We start from the raw sequence: 24,275 nt of genomic DNA, 5'->3' as shown, positions 1-24,275 counted from the left end.
TGCCCCTGGAAATTTTCTTTATTCTGCTGTGGTATGAGCCATGCATTTCAGAGGAATTCGCCATGCTTCATCTAGCATTTTTTTAGGCATGTATGTGGATGTCTTCCCCACCCCAATTGTTTAGTCTTCTATGTGTTGTCTGAACTGTTAGATATGGTTTTGAGAACCCACACTAAAAATGTAAAGTGATTGCCTGTGGGTGTGTGTTTGGGTTATGGATCATTTCTTATATTCTTGTGCATTTTTCATATTTCCGCAATAGAGCACATATTTTATAATTTTCTAAACTTAAAGGAAATTGCCCTTAAGATCCTCCAAGTAATAGCCCTTCTTTTCCATTTGTTGCAGGTGGTGCGGTTGTGTCAGAACCCAAAGCTGGCGCTAAAGAATAGCCCACCTTATATCTTAGACCTGCTGCCAGACACCTACCAGCATCTCCGCACTATCTTGTCAAGATATGAGGGGAAGATGGAGACCCTTGGAGAAAATGAGTATTTTAGGGTGTTCATGGAGAATTTGATGAAGAAAACTAAGCAGACCATAAGCCTCTTCAAGGAGGGGAAAGAAAGAATGTATGAGGAGAATTCTCAGCCTAGGTAATGGAGAATACTACACAAATATTTATTCAGGTCTGTGACTGCCTGAATAGGTAACACATAGAAATAGTTGAGTTGGTTTTCATTTTATGTCAACAAGAATAGAATGCAAAGTTGACGTTTGACTTAAAGCTGTGTTTTGTATAAAAGGTTACCTTGGAGAGTATTGATCCATCCCTAGCTCTGATTATTTGTTTACCTCTGAAAAGTCAGTGACTTATAGTCATGAAGATGAGTTGGAGGCATAGGTCTTTCAGAGGCCCTGAAGATCATGAAAGTTTGTGGATAGGTGAGAGTCTGAAAGAAAGAAGTTGGGGTTGGCAGTAAACAGAGGATTTTGCTCGAGCTGGTAGCATATTAGGTAGGTTATAAGTATGGGATAATAGGAAAAAAATTAGCCAGTAGTTTGGATAACTGTTTTTTTTTTTTTTTTTTTGCGGTACGCGGGCTTCTCACCGCTGTGGCCTCTCCCGTTGCGGAGCACAGGCTCCGGACGCGCAGGCTCAGCGGCCATGGCTCACGGGCCCAGCCGCTCCGCGGCATGTGGGATCCTCCCGGACTGGGTCACGAACCCGCGTCCCCTACATCGTCAGGCAGACTCTCAACCACTACGCCACCAGGGAAGCCCGGGGGACAGTAATTTCTGAGGGCATTCAGTTAGCATGCCGAGCAGTAACTTAGTAAATGGTATCCTTGTAGCGTTTGACTCTGTTGGCTTAGATTCTGGGAACCTTCAACTCTCACTTAAAATTTTACCCACATGGTTATTCATGTTACCTTTACTGTGACAGATTACTCAGGTTTGGTCCAGAGTATTAGTATCTTCTTCTTAAAAAGGTTTCTGGTAACTGAATTCAATCTGTAGGAACCTTTGTAACATCTCATTTATGTGAAAATGAACTTTGTCCATTTTAATTATTTAAATTTCTGACTTTTGTCATTTTGTATTGCTGAATTAAAAAAATGATTTTGGACTTTATTACGTACCAAAACTTAAAAATTTTATTTATTATCCACAGTGTACTAGGTTCTAATTCTAGGAGGTGAAAAGGAGAGTTAAGTATTCAATTCTGATGTCATGTGATAAATACATTAATAGAGATATGTACAAAATGCTGTATGAACACAGTTTTACCTAGTGGCATCGGGGAAGGTGACACAGAGGAAGTGTTATTTGAGCTAGATTTTGAAGGGTAAGTAGGAATTTTCTAGGCAGAGAAGTGAAGAAAAGGCCTTTAACACAGTGGCATGAAAATGCAGGCTCTGTTTGTTTAAGGAACGTGAGCGGTCTGGTTTGGCTAGAATTAGGGAAGATAGATAAGCTGGAAATATGGGTTGGAGTCAGATTATAAAGAGCTGTTTTTTGACTTCAAGACTTTCTCCTATAGATAACAGGCTGCCATAGAACAGGTTTTTTTTTTTTTTTTTAAATAGTGGAATAAAAATTGTAGATTTTTCAGTCTTCTTAGACACACTGAACATTGTTTGACTTTTTTTTTTTTTTTTTTTTTTTTTAATGACACAGTTCGTCACTAAAAGGCAGAATAGTCTACTGGTTAAGAAGAGGAGGGACTCTGAAGCCAACTGCCTTAGTATGAATCTTAACTTTTCCACTTAACTTAGCTGTGTGATTCTTCGGTTTCTCCATCTGTAAAATGAAATAATAGTATTACTTTCCGTGTAGGATTGTTGGGAGTTTAATAAGTAATTAAATGTTCGGTACTTAGAACAGTGATTGGCACATTGCAAGTGATAAGTGGGTTAGCTCTTATTATGTTCATCATCTTCATTATTTTCATTACTATAAGTATAGATTGTTGTATAAGGCTATTTATCATTGGTACTGCCAGAACCTAATGAAATGCGTAGACCAATTTGCCCTTACTAAATGGCTTCACACAATGCTTGTAAGTTCTTTTACCTGTTTAACAAAACCTTACTGTCAGTATATCTGTCCATATCAATTTCATTTCCCCTAATATGAAGCTTTTAATCCACTATAGGCTTTGACCATACAACCAGGTTTGTACAAATTATATATAAAGTGAGAATAAATAAATTTGAGGTGAGAATACATTTTTTTTTTCCAGTAAAGGAAAATATATGGCTTTACTGTACCATCTTTGCGATCTGTAGTTTAGTTGTTAGGAGGCCTTTTTTGTATTCAGTTTAAAAAATTGAGATATAATTCATATACTAAAAAATTTACCTTGTAAAGTGTATAATTTAGTGGGTTTTAGTGTGTTCACAAAGTTGTGCAACCATCACTACTATATAATTCTAGAACATTTCTGTCACCCCAAAAAGAAACCCCATGTGCATTAGCAGTCACTCCCCTTTCCCCACTTCTGCTTCCCTCCAGCCTTTGGTGATCACTAATATTTACTTTCCGTCTCTGCGGATTTGCCTGTTCTAGACATTTCATTTAAGTGGAATCATATAACATGTGGCCTTTTTTGTCTGGCTTCTTTCACTTAACATGTCTTCACGTTCATCCATGTTGTAGCATAGAATAGTACTTCTTTCTTTTTTATGGCTAAATAATATTTTATTGTATTGACATTTTGATTATGGACATTTGGGTTGTTTCCACTTTTGACTATTATTAATAATGCTGCTATGAACATTTATGTACAATTTTTTGTGAAGCTCTATGTTTTCAGTTCTATTGGGTATATACCTAGGACTGGAATTACTGAGTCATATGGTAGTTCTATGTTTAACATTTTGAGGAACCACCAAACTGTTTCCACTGCAGCTGCACCATTTTACATTCCCCGAGCAACGTATGGGGGTTCCAACTTCTCACCAATACTTATTATTATTATTATTATTTTGGTTATAGCCATCTTACTGGGTATGAAGTAGATATCTCTTTGTGGTTTTGATTTTCATTTCCCTAATGAGTAACATAATGAGCAGTCTTTTTACATGTTTATTGTCCATTTGTATATGTTCTTTGGAGAAATGTCTGTTTGAATCCTCTGCTCATTTTTTGAACTGAGTTACTTGTCTTTTTTTTTTTTTTTTTTTTTTTTGCGGTACGCGGGCCTCTCACTGTTGTGGCCTCTCCCGCTGCGGAGCACAGGCTCCGGACGCACAGGCTCAGCGGCCATGGCTCACGCGCCCAGCTGCTCCGTGGCATGTGGGATCTTCCTGGACCGGGGCACGAACCCGTGTCCCCTGCATCGGCAGGTGGACTCTCAACCACTGCGCCACCAGGGAAACCCACTTGTCTTTTTTTAAAATAAATGTATTTATTTTATTTTTGGCTGCTTTGGGTCTTTGTTGCTGTACGCGGGCTTGCTCTAGTTGTGGTGAGTGGGGGCTACTCTTCGTTGCGGTGTGCGAGCTTCTCATTGCAGTGGCTTCTCTTGCCACAGAGCACGGGCTCTAGGTGCGTGGGCTTTAGTAGTTGTGGCTCGCGGGCTCTAGAGCACAGTCTCAGTAGTTGTGGCGCACAGGCTTAGTTGCTCTGCAGCATGTAGGATCTTCTCGGACCAGGGCTCGAACCCGTGTCACCTGCATTGGCAGGAAGATTCTTAACCACTGTGCCACCAGGGGAGTCCTTACTTGTCTTTTGATTGTTGAGTTGTAAGAGTTCTTTATATATTCTGGGTACTAGATTCTTATCAGACACGATTTATAAAACTTTATTCCCATTCTGTGGGTTGTCTTTTCACTTTCCTGATAGTATCATTTGAAGCACAAAAGATTTAAATTTTGATGATGTCCAGTATTTTTTCTGTGGGTACTTGTGCTTTTGATTTCATAGGTAAGAAACCATTGCCTAATCCAAGGTCATGAAGATTACATTTCTGATCATTTTGAGTTAGTTTTTGTTTATGGTATAAGGTAGGGTCCAACTTCATTCTTTTGTTTGTGGTCATCCAGTTTTCCCAGCACCATTTGTTGAAAAGACTATCCTTTCCTTATCAAATGGATTTGGCATCCATGTTGAAAATTAATTGATCGTATGTGTAAAGGTGTATTTCTGGGCTCTCTATTTTATTCCACTGGTCTATATGTCTGTCCTTATGCCAGTACCAAACCATCTTGATTACTGTAGCTTTGTAGTAAAGCTTTGAAATCAGAAAGTGTGAGTCTTCCAACTTTGTCCTTTTTCTAAATTGTTTTGGCTTTTTGAGGTCCCTTGAGATTCTTTTTCTTTCTTTATTTATTTATTTATTTACTTACTTACTTACTTACTTACTTACTTTTGGCTGTGTTGGGTCTTCGTTTCTGTGCGAGGGCTTTCTCTAGTTGTGGCAAGCGGGGGCCGCTCTTCATCGCGGTGCGCGGGCCTCTCACTCTCGCAGCCTCTCTTGTTGTGGAGCACAGGCTCCAGACGCGCAGGCTCAGTAGTTGTGGCTCACGTGCCTAGTTGCTCCGCGGCATGTGGGATCTTCCCAGACCAAAGCTCGAACCCGTGTCCCGTGCATTTGCAGGCAGATTCTCAACCACTGCGCCACCAGGGAAGCCCCCCTTGAGATTCTTAATGAATTTTAGGATTAGCCTGAAAATTACTACCAAAAGGGCAGCTGGAATTCTAATAGGAATTGCATTGGACCTGTAGATCAATGTGGGGAGTACTGCCATCTTAACAATACTAAGTCTTCCCAATCTATGAACATGGAATGTCTTTCCATTTATTTGGGTCTTCTTTAATTTCTTTTAGCAGCATTTTATTGTTTTCAGTGTATAAGTCTTTTCCCTCTTTGGTTAACTTTATTCCTAAATATTTTATTCTTTCTGATGCTATTACAAATGGAATTGTTTTCTTAATTTCATTTTTGGATTGTTCATTGCTGGTGTGTGGGATGAATATAGTTGAATTTTGTGAAGTTTTGTATTTGACCTTGTATCCTGCAACTTTGCAGAACTCATCTATTGGTTCTAGTAGTAGTTGTTTTTTTAGTGGATTCCCTAGAATATTATGTAAATATGATCATGTTTGCATGATCTTGAATGATCTCTATATGTATGCAATTGATGATAGTTTTACTTCTTCCTTTCCTTTGTGGATGCTTTTTTTCTTGCCTAATCGCTCTGGCTAGAACCTCATATGTTGAATAGAACCTATGTTGAATAGAAGTAGTGAGAGCAGACATCCTTGTCTTGTTCCTGATGTTAGGAGGAAAGCTTTCAGTCTTTCACCATTGAGTATGATGTTAACTGTGGGATTTTCATAGATGCCCTTTATCAGGTTGAGAAAGTTTCATTTCTTTTTTGCTCAATGTTTTTTATCACAAAAGAATGTTATAGGCCTTTTATGCTTTGTTCCTGCTTTTTCTTCTTGGGAGAGGAAAATTTGTAGACTTGTAGTATTCTAGAAAAAGTGAATATCTTGAGTTGCACTAAGGGCAAGAATGCAGGCAAGCCTCAGGAATAACTGAAACCATGGTTGAAAGTGCTACCAGGACACTGCATTCTCTCAATGCAGATTAATGTCTGAATTGTGGGGAAATCTGCCCTCTGCTACACCCAAGATTTACATCTTACGGGTTTCTTACGGTAGCAGAGCATCTACCTCTTGGTTCCAGTTTTGACTTAGGCTTGGTATAGATCAATTGATTATCTCTGGACCAGTCAACTCTGGAAAGAAAAGCTAAGTGCTGTGATTAGTCCAGCGAGGGCAAGGTGTCATCTCTAAACAAACCTGCTATGGCTTGGGGAACATATCTATTCCCCCAAAGCCATGTACATGAGGGAATTTGTTGCCAGACTGGATGTTGAAGAGCTAATCCCTTAAATAGTCTCTAGAAGAGTGTACATAATTGTATCTATCAGTATATAATATAGTTGCTTCCTGTTTTTGTTTTAGAGAGGATATTAGGTAAATTAACTTCTCAAAAGATATTTGCCCTCATTCTTCTTAGACTTTATAAAAAAATTAATTCAGCAAAACCATAAGCTGCTTTCTTGCCTTTTATCTTTAACTCTTGTTTTTGTGCCTGTTTTCGTTAGAGCGCAAGATGTTATAGTAGAAGCTGAATGGGATTATACAGTGCAGTTAATTTTAAATTGTCATTGTCTTATTGTATCCATTTTGGAAGTAAGATTAAACTTTTCTGTTGTAACTATGTTGTCTCTTTAGAGGTAGTTATAAACTGAAATTGTCAAAATTTGGTTTTGTTGTATTCAGCCAGGAATAATTCAGAAATAACTAAAAGCTTATGTGCTAACCATTCATTAAAGAAAAAATAGTAGTGAGTATTTTCTCTGTGGTAGGCACTGCTCTAAGAACAGTGATAGAGCAGTAAACAGCTCTCATGATGCTTATAACCTTATGTTCTCTCGTTTTCTAGCTAGTTTCCAAGCTATAACCACTGAACTAGTATTCTTTTGGTTTCCAGATTATCCTCCAGTGGAAGAGTGGTGATTCACAAGCTAACAGCAGTATTTGTACTGCTATAGTTTTTCCCTAGCACCCTGAAAATAGGTTTCAACAAGTGTGCCAAATCCTATTGGTAGATAATGGTGGCTTAGAACTTTTTGTTGAGGAGTTTGGGCTTGGTGAGAAAAGATTCCCACTTACATTAGGAATGCCTTTCTTACAACTGGGAAAGGGGCAGCACCATGCTCCTGTATCTTTTTGGTTCAGGAGAGAGATGATGATGGCTTGAAACAAAGTGGTGGTAGTAGAGATGGAAAGAAATGGACAGAACTTGCTGTGTTTTAAAGCTAGCATAACATGATTTGCTAATGGATTGGATAGGTTTCTGGTTTGAGCCAGTGTATAGATGGTGTAATGGGAAGCCATGGAAAGGTATAAAACAGGGGAAAGTCATGATCTGATTTTTCTTCTACAGTGGCTGTTGTGTGGGAAATGGATTAGGCTTGTGGAAGTAACAATGAAGGAAGTAGAGGGATAGGTTAAAAGGTTACTGCTGTATACCAGATAAGAGATGAGATAGTGTAGACTAAGGATGAAAAAGTTGAAAGGAAGAAAAATGGACCAATAAGAGGTGGACTGGAGCTAGACTCAATAAGAATTGCTGGTGGATTGGACAAGAGAAGGGTGAGAAAAGATGACAGGGAAGAATCAAGGATGTAGGTTTGTGGTTATTAACTCTGCCCATTGGTGGCGGCAGTTACTAAAATGCAGAATTCAGAGTACAAATGTGGGGAGAAGTACATTGAGAGAGGGGAATTAAGAGTTCCATTTCGGACAGCTTTAAGTTTGAGATATTCTCATGGGCCATCTAAGGTGATATGTCAAGCAGGCAATTGGTTGGCTATATTAGAGTTTGGAGTTCAGAAGGAGAGGTCTGGAATAGAGATAGAAATTTTGTGATGTTCAAGAACAGTATTTAAAGCCATGAGAGTGGGCAAAATCATCTGGCGGGAGAGAGAAGTCAGCACAGGAGATTTAAAAGGAGGCACAACAAAGGAAGAAAGGAGAGAATAGATTAAAGTAGTAGGCAAGGAATAAAAAAACAAAAACAAAAAATTCTCTCTAAAAGGGGAACCCTCCTGTACTGTTGGTGGAAATGTAAGTTGGTGCAGCCAATATGGAAAACAGTATGGAGGTTCCTCAAAAAAGCTAAAAATAGAGTTGCCATATGATAATAGCAATCCAACTCCTGGGCATATATCTGGACAAAACTGTATTTCAAAAAGATACATGCACTCCGTTCATAGCAGCACTATTCACAAAAGCCAAGACATTGGAAGCAACCTAAATGTCCACTGACAGATGAATGGATAAAGAAGATGTGGTGTGTGTGTGTGTATGTATATACAATTGAATAGTACTCAGCCATAAAAAAAAGAATGAAATAATGCCATTTGCAGCAACATGGATGGACCTAGAGATAATCATACTAAGTGAAGTAAGTCAGACAAAGACAAATATCATATGATATCACTGATACGTGGAATCTAAAAAAATGATACAAATGAAATTATTCACAAAACAGAAACAGATTCACAGACTTAAAGAACATACCTGTGGTTGCCAAAGGGAAGGGGGGTGGAGGAGGGATGGAGTGGGAGTTTGGGATTAGCAGATGCAAACTAGTATATGTAGAATGGATAAACAACAAGGTCCTACTGTATAACACAGGGAACTATATTCAATATCCTGTGATAAACCATAATGGAAAAGAATATAAAAAAGAATGGGTCTTCCCTGGTGGTGCAGTGGTTGAGAGTCCGCCTGCCAATGCAGGGGACACGGGTTCGTGCCCCGGTCTGGGAAGATCCCACATGCCGCGGAGCGGCTGGGCCCATGAGCCATGGCCGCTGAGCCTGCGTGTCCGGAGCCTGTGCTCCGCAACGGGAGAGGCCACAACAGTGAGAGGCCCACGTACCGCAAAAAAAAAAAAAAAAAAAAAGGAATGTATGTATATGTATAACTGATCTCTTTGCTGTACAGCAGAAATTAACACAACATTGTAAATCAACTACACTTCAATTTTAAAAAAAGGAAAGAAAAATAAATAAGTATCCTCCCTTCCCCCCTCCAAATTCTGTCTAAATAGAAAATTAGCAAAGGAAATAAATAATCCATGAAATAAGAAGCATAAAAGACCAAATATGAATGTTAAAGAACAGTCCAATTTGTTAGTCATAAAGTAATTTTCTTTTGACCTGCAAAATTGGCAAAAAAAGGGAAAAATCAAACACAACAAAAGGAAAAATCTACTTATAATTAGTGTTTAAAAGGAGGGTATAGGAATGTGAGTACTCTCATACCTGGTTGTGGTAGAATGAAACTGGTTTAGCCTTTCTGTCTGGAGGGTGATTTATATAGAAAGATTTAAAATTTTGCTCAATAGTTCCACTTTTAGAAATTTATCAGAAAGAACAGAAAAGGGATTTGGGTTAAAATACAATTACAAAGCCATTCATTTAGATGCTGTATATGAAAGGCAAAACCTAGAAACAACCTAAATGTCCAACGTAAGATGAATTACATAAACAAGAGAAGATATGGTGTACAATGTAGACACTAAAAATTTTTTGTCGATAAAGATTAACAATAGGGCTTCCCTGGTGGCGCAGTGGTTGAGAGTCCTCCTGCTGATGCAGGGGACACGGGTTTGTGCCCCGGTCCGGGAGGATCCTACATGCCGCCGAGCGTCTGGGCCCGTGAGCCATGGCTGCTGAGCCTGTGTGTCTGGAGACTGTGCTCCGCAACGGGATAGGCCACAACAGTGAGAGGCCCGTGTACCGCAAAAAAAAAAAAAAAAGATTAATGATAGGCAAACAATGTATTAAAGAAATAGGTGAAGGTGTCAAAAGGTACAAATTTCTAGTTATAAGATGAATAAGTCCTGGGGATATAATGTACAGCATGATGACTATAATATTCCTATAAAGGAGAAGAGACCACAGAATTGTATGTATAACTAATAAGATCTCATTTTGTAAAAAGTAAGAAATATAATAAATATAAATATATATTTATATATAATAATATATAATAATATATTTATTATATAATAAAAACCTGGAAGGAATGATACCAAAATATCAACAGTACTTATTTCTAGTTACTGGAATTAGAGGTAATTTAAATTTTCTTTCTGTTTTTATATTTTCTAAATTTTCTATAATTAATATATAATCAACCAAATTATTTTTTAAATGAAGAAAAAGATGTGATACCTCTTAGGTGACAGCTTGGATTCACAAGGACAATCCTGGAACACTTCCCATTTCTTGTAGTAACATGATTGGTAGATTCAGTTGAGTTCAGTGAACCTAGTTGGACAAAGTTCTAAGTTCCCAGCTTAAGAGGCTAAAAAACTGGGCTAAAATGGAGAAGGTGAAGTTTCATGGTGGTGAAGAAGTCACATTTAGTTCTCAAAACCCTCCTGTACAACTCTAATATGACAGTGCTTGCAGACCAGTCAATCATAAGTTACTATGGTTTGTTAGTATGTGATAATAAGATCTTAAGAAATTCTAATGTAGGGGTTGGCTGAAATTCTAATATAGGGGTTGGCTGAATAAGTGCCTAAAGTACTGTTTGTTTGCTTTAAACCAAATATATACTTGCTGTGTAGAGCTTTTGTTAATTAATACAGTTTTTTCCTCAAGTTTTTTGGTTTCAGGACCCCTTTACACTCTGTAAATCGAGGACCTCAAAGAACTTTCATGTATGTGGGTTATATCTATCAATATTTACTATATTCAGTATTAAAACTGAGAAATTGAAAAATATTTAAATATTTAAAATAACTGTTAACATTTAATAATAACAGTAACAAGCCCATTACATGTTGACATAAAAACTTTTTCTTTTTTTTTTTTTTTTCGGTACGCGGGCCTCTCACTGTTGCGGCCTCTCCCGTTGCGGAGCACAGGCTCCGGACGCGCAGGCTCAGCGGCCATGGCTCATGGGCCCAGCCGCTCCGCGGCATGTGGGATCCTCCTGGACTGGGGCACGAGCCCACGTCCCCTGAATCGACAGGTGGACTCTTAACCACTGCACCACCAGGGAAGCCCTAAAAACATTTTTTTTAACGTGAAGACATTTTAATGGAAAAAAATTTTTTTCAATTTTTTTTTTTTTTCCTTTTGGCCATGCCCCACAGCTTGCAGGATCTTAGCTGCCCTAGGAGGGACTGAACCTGGGCCACGGCAGTGAAAGCCTGGAATCCTAACCACTAGGCTACTAGGGAACTCCCTGGAAAATATTTTTAAAAATAAGTAGTTTTACATTTTTGCAAATCTCTTAAACTGCCTCAATGAACATTTTATACCTTGTTACATTAACATTCATTGGTCTATCTTTCATTTGGAATGAATCTTTTACACATGCACGATTTTGTAGCATCATACCTTGGTCGCTTGGAAAATATTGGTTCACTAGGTTATGTAGATTTTCAAGTGTTGACACATTGTACAATCACATTCATTAATTAAATATCATTAGAAAAGTTTTATTTGGAAACTGTTAAGCTCATAGTGGAGGATAGGCTTTTTTTTAAATTCTGATTTTTGCTTAAAAGCTTGAGTTTTATCATTGACAACAAAAACTATCAGTTGTTTTCCTTGAGGTGACAGGTCACTTTGTTTATTTTGGAGAAACTGTCTGCCAAATATTGGAGTCTGAGTAACCATTCTTTGTCTATTAGTCATTCTTTTAAGTAGAAATGGTATTCCATGCCATGTATGAAAATCCCACAGCTAACATTATACTCAGTGGTGAAAGACTGAAAGCTTTCCACTTAACATCAGAAATAAGACAAGGGTGTCTGCTCTCACCACTTCTATTCAACATAGCTTCTATTCAACATATGAGGTTCTATCCAGAGCGATTAGGCAAGAAAAAGAAGTAAAAAGCACCCACAAGGAAAAGGAAGAAGTAAAACTATCTCTATTTGTACATGACATAATCTTGTTTGTAGAAAATCCTAAGGAATCCACTAAAAAAAACACTACTACTAGAACCAATAGTTGAGTTCTGTAAAGTTGCAGGATATATGATCAAATGCAAAACTTTACAAAACTCAATTGTATTCTTTCTACACACTAGCAGTGAACAATCCAAAAATGAAATTAAGAAAACAATTCCATTTATAATAGCATCAAAAAGAATAAAATATTTAGGAATAAATTTAACCAAAGAGGCAAAAGACTTGTACACTGAAAACAATAAAATGCTGCTGAAAGAAGTTAAAAAAGAACCAAATAAATGGAAAGATATTCCATGTCATAGATTGGGAAGATTGAGTATTGTTAAGATGGCAGTACTCCCCACGTTGATCTAGAGGTCCAGTGCAATTCCTGTTAGAATTCTAGCTACCCTTTTGGTAGAAATTGACAGGCTAATCTTAAAATTCATTAAGAGTCTCAGTGGGACTTCCCTGGTGGCACAGTGGTTAAGAATCTGCCTGCCAATGCAGGGGACATGGGTTCGATCCCTGGTCCAGGAAGATCCCACATGCTGCGGAGCAACTAAGCCCGCGTGCCGCAACTACTGAGCCTGCTCTCTAGAGCCCGCGAGCCACAACTACTGAGCCCATGTGCCACAACTACTGAAGCCCGCGCGCCTAGAGCCTGTGCTCCACAACAAGAGAAGCCACCGCAATGAGAAGCCCATGCGCTGCAACGAAGAGTAGCCCCCACTTGCCGCAACTAGAGAAAGGCTACACGCAGCAACAAAGACCCAATGCAGCCAAAAAAATAAAATCTCAAGGGACCTCAAAAAAAAAACAAAACAATTTAGAAAAACGACAGAATTGGAAGACTCACACTTCCTGATTTCAAAGCTTTACTACAAAGCTACGGTAATCAAGATGGTGTGGTACTGGCATTAAGGACAGACATATAGACCAATGGAATAAAATAGCCCAGAAATACACCTTCACACATATGGTCAATTAATTTTCAACAGGGATGCCAAGTCTTTTCAACAAATTGTGCTGGGAAAACTGGATAACCACAATCAAAAGGATGAAGTTGGACTTACATACAAAAATTAAGTTTAAGTGATCAAAGACCTAAATTTAAGAGCTAAATAAAAACCCTTAGAAAATCTTCATGATCTTGGATTGGGCAATGATTTCTTGAGTTATGACACCAAAAGCATAGACAATAAAAGAAAAAACTGATCAGTTGAACTTCATCAAAATTTAAAACTTTATCCATCAAAGGACACTAACAAGAGAGTGAAAAGACAACCCACAAATTGGGAGAAAATTTTTGCAAAACATATATTTGGTAAGGGATTTAAATCCAGAGTATGTAAAGAACTCTAACAACTCAACAGAAAAACACACACACAAAAAAACCCAATTCAAAAACGAGCAGAAGATTTGAATAGACACTTCTTCCAAGAAGTTATACAGTTGGCCAATAAGTGCATGAAACAAAGCTCAACGTCATCAGGGAAATGCATATCAAAACCAAGAGATACCACTTCACACCCATTAGAATGTCTATTATGAAAAAAGAGAGACTGACAAAAGTTGGCGAAGAGACATTGGAACCCTCATCCTTTGCTAGTGGAGATGTAAAATAGTGCAACCACTGTTTAAAAAGTTTAGTGGTTCCTCAAAAAGTTGAAGATGGAATTACCATATGATCCAGTGATTCTTCTAGGTATTTACCCCCAAAGAATCAAAAGTGGGGACTTGAACAGATATTTGTACACCCGTGTTCATAGCAGCATTTTATGGTAGCCAAAAGGTAGGAGCAACCCAAGTGTCCCTCAGTAGATGAATGGACAAGCAATGTGTGATGTACACATACAATGGAATATTATCCAGCTATAAAAAGAAATGAAGTTCTGATACATGCTACAACATGGCTGAACCTTAAAAACATTGTGCTAAGTGAAATAAATCAGACACAGAGACAAATATTGTATGATTACACTTATATGAGGTATCTAGGCAAATTCATAGAGACAGAAAGTTAGAAATGAGGTTACCAGGAGGCTGAGTCGAGAGAGAGTAGGTAGTTACTGCTAACATTTCTGTTTGGAATGATGAAAAATTCTGGACATGGATAGATGTGATGATTATACAACGTGTGGATGTACTTAATGCTACTGAATTGTACACTAAAATATGGTTTACAGAAAAAAGTATTCCACCAAAGAGCGACTACTTCAACTATTTAAACATTGCACATGTAAATCAACTATGCACATGTAAATCAACTATGCTCCAATAAAAAATTTTTTTAAAAACAACAACAAAAAAGACATTGTACAAATGCGTTTCCTGAGGACAACTGTTATTACAACAGGAGTGCTTTTCTTTTCTTTTTTTTTTTTTTGAATTTTCCATCTGACTTTATTTTCAAATACACTTTCTTTTTTTTTAAAAAAAAACCAATACACTTTCTGTGAGGATGACAAATATCAGTATTAGGAAATCCAATTATACAAAAAATACATCTAGTCTGGGGTAGATATATTTATTTTTGGTAACATACATTAAGCGGCACTAATTACACAGTAACTATAAGGTAACTAACATGAAACCACAGAACTGTAACTTTGCCACAGCTGCGTGGACTTGGGCCTTTCTGGCTGAGCACATTTTCAAAAAACTGGATTGCCACCCAGAGCTATGCCAATGAAATCTGTTAAAATGAGTAAAGCTCTGAAGTGGTGACTCACCAGAGTACCTTGCAGCTGAAAGAGGATAGGCAGGACATGTTAGTTATAAAGTAGTTACAGCCTAATTCACAAAAGTTACCAACTGTTTCTCTTTCTAGAAAGAAGCAAGAAGTTAGGAAATTCCTTGAATTAGCGCCTAGTGTGTCAGGTGGGAGTGCAGAGGAGGGCTGTTAGAGCAGTGTCAGAAGGACCCTGGTGGGTCAGGTGGGTTGGACATCATTAATAATCATGGTTGGCTTCTAAATACTGGTAGCAAGACGACTTCTGATTTGTAATCTTAGGTAAATTATAGATAAATGAAAAAGGCCAGTAATCATACACTAAGATTAATAAACAGCACTTCAAAATTAACTGCATGAGGGCTGTGCTTGCAGCAGGGTTTCACAAGACAAGGCACCCAGATTTTTTCGTCCCACGTCTGGCTTGCAGAGCAGCTCTCGTGGCCATTTCAAAAACCTCCCTCACTCCATCTTTGGTCTTTGCTGAACACTCCATGTACCCAAAAGCGCCAATCCTGTTTGCCATATCTCTGCCTTCTTCCGGTTTCACTGGCTCCTGCTTCATCTTGACTAGCTCCCGCCTTGTGTGCTCATCATTTCGAAGATCCTTCTTGTTCCCAACCAGGATGATGGGCACGTTGGGACAGAAATGTTTGACTTCTGGAGTCCATTTTTCTGGGACGTTTTCTAAACTATCAGGGCTGTCAATGGAGAAACACATCAGTATAACATCAGTATCCGGGTAGGAGAGAGACCTCAAGCGATCATAATCTTCCTGCCCAGCTGTGTCCCACAAAGCCAACTCTACCTGCTTTCCGTCCACTTCAATATCTGCCACATAGTTCTCAAACACCGTAGGTACATACACCTCTGGGAACTGGTCCTTGCTAAAGACAATGAGCAAGCAAGTCTTGCCACAGGCTCCATCTCCAACAATCACCAGTTTCTTCCGGATGGCAGCCATTGCTTACAAATGTGCTGCAAGACCCACAGCCTGTGTGGCAGAAGTTCTACAAAGTGCCTTGAACTTCTCAGATGAAAGGTACTCAGGCGACGACTCCGTGTCCGGCCTCTCCGCGCCGAGGACTCCTGTCCGCGAGTCGCAAGCTCAAAGACTACGGCGGGTGGCTAAGGAAGCTGCGGCGGACTAACGAGAGAACCAACGGAGAGCAACGGGCGGGGAGCGCGAGAAAGCAAGAGCGGGCAGCGACGGCGGCGGGAGGGCGGGGAGAGCAGCAGTTCTTTTCATGTACTTCTTATTTGATCACACACAATGTTTTAAAAAATGTCCTCAATATTCAAAATTTAATAAAATTAATGGTCTATCCTGCTTCATCAAGGATATTCTTAAGTGCAACTAGCATTTTGTTTTTGTTTTTACTGCAAGTCATGGTGAAGAGTACAGTGCCTACATGTACAGTTCAGTGCTCCTGCCTTGATTCAGCTAAGGCACCAGCAGACTCAACCCAACTTTGTGCCTTCAATGCAAGTATCAACACAGTGGAAAAGATGAATCATGTGGTGTCTTAATATTATTATGGAAATAATTTTAACATTGCAGACCCTCTGAAAGAGTCTCAAGGACTCCTAGGGATTGCATAACACACTTTAAGAACTGCTATATTGATGTCTACATTTCAGAAATGCTATAGCCATTTTTGAAAGTGATTAATGCTGTTGTCATTTTGGTACTGTTCCTTCTAATCTCTTAAAGAGTAGACTTGTTATACTGTTCCAATACTGCTTTATAATTCTGGCGCAAGGCAGGCTAATCTCACCCCTTTTTATGTTTGAACCATTGTACATTTCAAGGGAACAGAATATCAAGGCTGGTAAATAGATTTTAATAATTGCTGGTCCTGTGGATAGGTTGTAGCTGCTTAGATTGTTGTCTTGAGGGGTTCAGTGGATAAAGGTTCCTGGGTGGAATAGAAATGTCTTCTTTGGACTTGGGAAAGAGATATGACAATGTCATAATTTGCTCTTTGTACTATTTTAATCTAAAATTTATAGTTTTTGAAAATTTTTATCTTACAATTTCTTCAGAAAAAAATTCTTTTGTTCCCTTCCTTCTACTCTCCTTCAGGGGACTCCATTTATATATATATTTGGGCACTTGATATTGTCCCACAGGCCACTGGTGCTTTGCTCACTTTTTTTCAGTGTTTTATTTTGGGGAGTTTCTATCACTGTGTTTTTGAGTCAGTTAATCTTTTCTTTTGCAGTAGTTAATCTGCTGCGAGTCCCTTCCATTTTAGTTTTCATTTCTAGAAGTTGGATTTAGATCTTTTTTATGTTTTCCATGTCTTAACATGTACAAGAGTTTCTCTACCTTTTTGTATAAATAAAATATAGTTATAATAACTTTTGATATCCTTGTCTGTCAGTTCTGTCATCTGTGTCACTCATGGATTTAATTCTATTGATTTGTTCTTATCCTCACTAAGTCATATTTTCTTGCTTCATTGCATGTTTGCTAATTTTTGATCGGATGCTAGACATTGTTAATTTTACTGTGGTAGGTGCTGGATACTTTGTATTCTTATAAATATTCTTGAGCTGTGTTCTGGGATACAGCTGAATAGTTTGATCCTTTTAAACTTTGTTAGGCAGGGCCAGAATAGCTTTTGTTTTTTTTAATTAACCTTTTTTTAATTGAAGTATAGTTAATTTTGTAATACAATGTCATGTTATTTTCAGGTGTACAGCAGTAATTCTCTCTCTATATGTATGTGTGTATATTTATTCTTTATCAGATTCTTTTCCATTATAGATATTGAATACAGTTCCCTGTGCTATACAGCAGGTCCTTGTTGTTTATTTTATATATAACAGTGTGTATATGTTAATCCCAAACTTCTAATTTATCTCCCCCTGCCCCTTATCCCCTTTGGTAACCATGAGTTTTTTTTGTATGTCTGTGAGTCTATTTCTGTTTTGTAAATAAGTTCATTTGTATCATTTTTTTAGATTCTACATATAAGTGATATCATATGGTATTTGTCTTTCTCTGTCTTACTTCACTTAGTATGATAATCTCTAGGTCCATCATGTTGCTGCAAATGGCATTATTTCATTCTTTTTTATGGCTGGGTAATATTCCATTATGTGTGTATATGTATGTGTATACACATGCACACACATACACCCCACATCTTCTTTATCCATACATCTGTTGATGGACATTGAGGTTGCTTTCATGTCTTGGCTATTGCGAATAGTGCTGCTGTGAACATTAGGGTGCATGTATCTTTTCAGATTAGAGTTTTCTCTGGATATATGAATAGCTTTTAATCTAGCCACATGCTAGATTCTACCCGTGCTCTACCCATCTACAGATTTCCACCCCCCTCCTCCTCCTTTGTGAGAACTGGGGAGTGTTTGCTGTACTCCTTTCAGGTGGTTCTTTCCCTGTGTTCATCAGTGCTCAGCTGTAGATCTCCTAAGCTTCCTCTCTCTACGCAGCTCTCTCCTCTCTTGTATTCTGTACTGAGGACTCCAACTGCCATGGTTTCCCCAAACTCACAATTCTGTCTCCTCAACTCAAGAGACTATCAGGCTCTGCCTGAGTTCCCCCTCCCAGTGCTGAGGCCTAGAAACTCCAGGCAGTAAGTTCAGTCAGTCATGGAGTTCACTTCCGTTTGTTTCCCCTCTCTTAGGGATCACAGTCCTCTGCTGCATGATGTCTACTGTCTGGAAACCATTATTTCATATGTTTTGTCCAATTTTTCAGTTCTTTCAAGGAGGATAAATCCAGTCCCTGCAGTTCCCTCTTGGCTGAAAGCAGGAGTCTCGATCTAAAATTTAATTTGGGATTTTTGCAAATTCAGATGCCATTAATATTACGTGCTTGCTATATGCCTGAAAAGTTCAAATGTGGTCTAGTCTTTACTTGCTCCCTACCTCGCCACACATATTAATTGGGCAGTCTCTCTTTTATGTTGAACAAAATGAACATGGCCTTTGCCTTTATGTATTTTACACTTTATAAATGTGGAAATCGAGGCTTGGAAAGTTAAAATATGTTACCCAAGTGCATACAGCTAGTAAGTGCCAGGGCCTTTTTTTTTTTTTTTTTTTCAAGCTTATCTCCCACATGTTCATAACCAATTACTTTGGTTTTCTTTGTTTGAATGTAAAGGAATGATGATTGTGTATTTCATTTCACATTGCAGAAATGATCCCATGGAGGCTATATTTCAAGTAGTATATGAAATGGTAAACTACATAAACTTGGGGAAGTTAAAACATTTTAATAGGCATGTCATTTGAACACAAAAAATATCAATACTGTGATTTACTACAGCATTAGGTATTCACATAGCAAGAGAATTTCACTTATAATATTTCTAATAGAGCATAGGCTTGATTATGCAGATAAAGAGAGAGAGAATGTGAAGGTACCCTCCCTTGCCTCCCCTCAAAACATCAGTGGTGACTTTTATAAAACCAGAGCAGTATAGAGAAGTAGGCAGTGAATGTCAAGTAGAATGTGCAAAAGCCTTTTCTAATCACGTTGCTCTAATAGTGCCAACCAAGACTTGCTCTAAAACCATAATACTTGTGAAGTCTACAACTGCATTTAAATTAGAACATCTTAAAGAACAAGCTCAAAAGCTGGCTACAAGAATTTTTTTTTTTTTTTTGCCAGGCTGTAGTATACAAAGCAGCAAATGCTTGCTAGAGGTACCTAGTAGTGTGAAAATGTTAGAAGCATTATGAACTTGAATCCTGGCAATGTATTTTTTTTTTACTTTTACTTACTGTGTATTGAACCTGAAATATATATTATCTTCGGAAAGCTTAAATCCTATGTATTAAATTTGTTAAAGAAATGGAATAAAAAACGTTCGTTAGCATTTTTCTTTCCTCTTTGTTTAAACCCTCCCCCCACTCCTTTACATGCAAAACACTCATCCTGCTTAGTGTCTAATAAAATATATCTAAATGATTTAAGTATTCAGAGTTAATATTTCTTAACTTGTTTCATTCTTATTCTTACGGTATTTTTCTTATATTATTTACATTTAAAATAATTAGTTGAATGTTTTATTTTCCCTGTAACATTGAACCAGATTATAGTGATCCTTTTTCTATTCTTCTGTTCTAACTTCAAAGAGCATGATTAAAAAGCCACTTAAGGGGCTTCCCTGGTGGCGCAGTGGTTGAGGGTCCGCCTGCCGATGCAGGGGACATGGGTTCGTGCCCCAGACCGGGAAGATCCCACATGCCTCAGAGCGGCTGTGCCCGTGAGCCATGGCCGCTGAGCCTGCGTGTCTGGAGCCTGTGCTCCACTACGGGAGAGGCCACAACAGTGAGAGGCCCGCGTACCACAAAAAAAAAAAAAAAAGAAAAAGCCACTTAAGAAAGGAAATCTTTCATCATTATTGCTGTTAACAGTGAGCTTGAGCTAAGTTCTCTTGACATGAACTTTTGTGAAGGGCTCTTTAGGCCTGTATGTGACTGAATATTATCTATTTTATTTTTTATCACTGGATTAAGGTTTTATAGACTAGGTGAGTGATTAAGGTACTGCCTAATTGCACAGTTTCTCAGTGTGACTTTCACTTAGTGGCACACACACAGGTCAGTAAACATGTAGTATGGCGCAGTGAGGTTAAAGCAGTTGTTGTGTTAGATGCTAAGTGTGAGAGCTGGATCAGCCAGATGGACTCCTCTGCCATATACTATCTCAGTATATGACCTTAGACAAGTTACTTCTCTCTGCCTCAGACATCTCATTAAAAGTGCTTTCGTAGGATTGTTGTGAGTATTATAATGAATAAGTTAATGTTTAGAAAGCACCTAGAATAATGCCTGGTTCACAAAAAGCAGGACCAAAGTATTTGATTAAAAAAAAAAATTAGAGGGCTTCCCTGGTGGCGCAGTGGTTGAGAGTCCGCCTGCCGATGCAGGGGACACGGGTTCGTGCCCCAGTCTGGGAAGATCCCACATGCCTCAGAGCGGCTGTGCCCGTGAGCCATGGCCGCTGAGCCTGCGCGTCCGGAGCCTGTGCTTCGCAACGGGAGAGGCCACAACAGTGAGACGCCCGCGTACAGCACAAAAAAAAACCCCAAAAAACAAAACAAAACAAAAAATTAGAGATATACACTTATTGAAAAATTACAGGAGGGAGCAAATTGTTAAGAAAAATGTTGTATACACTTCAAAATAGTTGAAGTAATAAATTTTATGTCATGTATATTTTATCATAATTTTTAAAAAAGAAATGTCATGGTTCACAGGCTACTGAAGTTTTCTTTATGCAAGTATTCATTCAGCAAGTATTTTTGAGATCTTGCTCTCAGTACATTCCAGGTGAACATCAGGCTTGAATTCATAGGTGGAAGGATGATCCTGTATAGAGACGCCATATTCTCTTGGTGTCCTGTGGAGAGGAGTATTTGAGTTGAGCACAGTTGGCTGTATCATGAGACTGGACTCCAGGAAAGGGACTCAACCTACCCCAATACACCCCTGCACTCTCTCTTTTTATGGGGGTCAATGTGATAAGTGAGGTCAAAAGTGTGAGTCTTGGGTGCCACCTATTTACAGGAGTTGCTAAGAACCAGCTGTCTGGTAACTAGAGACTGCAGAAGTCCCTTGGGAAGATGTTAGGAGGAGCCCCTGGTCCTAGTTAGCTCGTTGCCAAGCAATCCAGAAAGAACAAGATGACTGACCAGTCTGGAGTCAAATGCAGTAATCCAGGTAGGATGATGGTGGTTTGGACTAAGGCGGTAAGTGAACTATAGTGGAAATAAAGTCATTGGCTCTATGAAATAATCATATATATATATATTGCATATGAATAGCTTATTCCTCTGTTTGCTAAGTAGTTTTATTATATGGGTGTACCACAATTTGTTTATCTGTTCACCTGTTGGATGTACATTTTAGTTGTGTCCAGTTTTTGGCTATTATAAATACAGCTAATAGGAACATTCATGTCCAAATCTTTGTGTGGGCATATATTTTAATTTCTTTGGGGCAGATATCTAGGGTGATATATAATGCTTCACTGGATTCTATTTAATAATCGTTTAGGATTTTTCCATCTATTCTGGTAAGTGAAATTAGCATATAGTTTTTTTCTCATGGTCTTTGATTATGGAAGTAATCAAAATGAATGAGTTCTCTTTCTGTATTTTTGAACAGCTTGTAGAAATAAGAGTTAGCTTTTATGGGGAACGGATAGCAAAAATTCTTCCGTAATACCATCATGGTCTAATACGCGTGCTTGTACACACATGCGTATATGACTGTGTCTATATGTGAGAGTGGGGAATGGATTTTGATACCTACTCTATTTAATGGTTTTTGGTTTACTCAGGGTTTGGGATAGTCCATTTCCCCTAAATAAGTTTAAGTATGGTGCTTGCCATATAGTAAGCATTCAATGTTTATGAAATAAATAAATTAGTGAAAATTACTGGAATAGAGTTCATTGTATTCTGTTATTAAATTACCTTTTATATTTTTAGTTATGTCTCTAAATTTGTTAGATTTAAAGTTTGTGCATTCTGAAGATTTTTACAAATTCATCATGAGAGGTTTAATTTGGAACTCTTATGAAGCTTTTAAATTTCTTGTATTCAAGTCAAGATACATTTATGATTTTTCTCCATTTTTTATGTATTCTTATGCTTTATTTTCCCCCATTCATGAATATACCTCTGCTCCTTTGACAATAATTGAAATTTTATCACGAGTTTTACTTTACTGGGTTTAGTAAATGCAGTAAATGTTGTTTACTTTTGCACAGTGCCTCTAATACTTAAGTTCCATATAAGTTTTCCTGCTGGGAAGTATGATAAATACTGCTGAATAAGTGTTAGAAGCCCTAACATTTGAGAATCTGTGAAGAAGTGTTAAGAAACTCAGTGCGTTTTCATCAACTCAGTGTGTTTCATCTGCATAGAAGATACGGAGAAACAAAGATTGGGTCTCAAAGAGTGGCATTAATTCTGCCTCATGTGAGAACAACTAAAAAAATTAGCACGATATTCTTATAAGGGTGAATATAGCACACTTAAAACATTGATTGCCCAGGGTTTCCAAACATTTTTCACATGGTTTTGTTTTTGTTTTAAATAAGAGAAACCTGCCACTCCTGTCCTTTTCTGACTCCATCATACTACCTACCCCCCTACTCCCAAAGGGAGAAATTCCAAATCTTTTCAAAACTGTACTTCAGTTTCTTTTTAATTTTCTTTTTTCTTGGCCACACAGTGTGGCATGCGGGATCTGAGTTCCCTGACCAGGGATCGAATCTGCGCCCCCTGCATTGGGAGAGTGGAATCTTAACCACTGGACCGCCAAGGAAGTCCTTCTTTTTAATTTTGAAAATTTTATTGAGATATAATTGGCTTACAGCATTATTTAAGGTTAAGGTGTGCAACATGTTGATTTGATAAATATTCTATTTCATTTTGATTATCCTGTGTGAGGGAATTAGCAGACAGACAGGTCACTCCCAACAGTGTCAACAGTCTTATACATGATTTCAAAAATCTCTTTCCCTACTTGCTCCTCTTTCCCAAGCTGCCTGCTAGACATGCCATATTAATATCTTTCAGACACCTCACACTCGCCATGTCTGAACATTGAATGTATCCTCTTCATTAGCAAACCAACTTCCTCTTCTGAGTTCCCTCAGTTAATATTATGTAGTGGTGACAGGTGTGAGTTACTGAGATTGCGTCTTGGATTAATTTCTTTCAGCTGAGGTTTGTTAATCTATAAAGTGAGGATAATCGAATCAATCTTAGAGGATTGTGAATGAAAATTAATTAAATAATAAAAAATATAAAATGCCTGACACATAGTAAGCCCTTTAAATGTATTAGCTTTATTAATATATATGTATTTTTTTAAGACCCTACTCTCAGCTGCTCAGGCTCAGTTTCAGGTTCATCATCTTCTCTCTCCTACTCAGTCATCTCATCTTCTTGGTTTTACTTCTGCAGTATCTCTCAAATCTGTCTTATTTTACTGCCCGTGTTTGGGCTCCCATTACCTTTCTACTGCAGTACCATCCTGATTGAGCTTGCTGCTTTTGTCGTTTCCTCACTGTTTCATCTTTCCTACTGCTTGCTGTCATTTATGGCCCCGAAACAGATTCGATGTCACTCCCCAGTTCCAAACCCTTAATAACTTCCTGCTGCGTTTGTAATATCTCTCACCCCGGTAGTTAAATCTCTACATTTTGAGTCCTGCCTGTGTTATTCAGTTTTATCCTATGCTGCCATGATTCTACATTCTAGCCATGTTCGTTTATTTTTGAGTCCCTGAACTTTGTTCTACTGAGCCTTTGCTTTGGTCATTCCCTTGGCTTAGAATCCCTTTCCCTTCCATATTGTCTGTTAAAATCCCACCTATTCTTTAAAATCCAAGAAGCCTCCTGAATTATACTAGTTTTAATTAGTGCTTCTCCTACTCATGCTCTTGTGACTCTTCATTTTTATTGATACTTCACTCTTGCACTCACCAAAGTCTGCCTAAATGTGAGTCTGCTTTGATAACTAGTCAGGGCCAGGAACACCTTCTTTCCTGTGTTACCTGATGTTGTCTTTATTTATAGCTTTTTAATAAAAG

At 38.2% G+C, this 24,275-nt stretch overlaps 2 protein-coding genes across 4 annotated transcripts in view; one reads left to right on the top strand and one right to left on the bottom strand.

The window, feature by feature from the left end:
- Window positions 1-24,275, top strand: part of CBL (Cbl proto-oncogene) — a 91,014-nt gene that overhangs the window by 20,498 nt on the left and 46,241 nt on the right. For 2 of the 3 annotated variants that reach the window (XM_081240178.1, XM_081240177.1), the window contains exon 2: window positions 349-596. In XM_081240178.1, the coding sequence (XP_081096304.1) occupies window positions 349-596 (248 nt within the window). Of the gene's footprint in view, window positions 1-348; window positions 630-24,275 lie in introns of those variants that run through there. The other variant, XM_081240179.1, reaches the window with a different exon arrangement.
- LOC308619923 (transforming protein RhoA-like) lies at window positions 14,462-15,908 on the bottom strand. Its single transcript, XM_081239210.1, has one exon. It carries the CDS (start codon window positions 15,643-15,645, stop codon window positions 15,064-15,066), a length of 582 nt encoding a protein of 193 aa, XP_081095336.1. The 5' UTR covers window positions 15,646-15,908; the 3' UTR covers window positions 14,462-15,063.

Source organism: Mesoplodon bidens (genome assembly GCF_964165515.1).
Source record: "Mesoplodon bidens genome assembly, chromosome: 7".
In the NCBI taxonomy this organism is placed as follows: domain Eukaryota; kingdom Metazoa; phylum Chordata; class Mammalia; order Artiodactyla; family Ziphiidae; genus Mesoplodon; species Mesoplodon bidens.
The sequence above is the reverse complement of the archived record's forward strand: the minus strand, read 5'-3'. Positions and strand labels throughout refer to the sequence as shown.

What these genes read in the sequence shown, in the direction of transcription:
- LOC308619923 (XM_081239210.1), bottom strand. Translation starts at nt 15,645, where the DNA reads ATGGCTGCCATCCGGAAGAAACTGGTGATTGTTGGAGATGGAGCCTGT.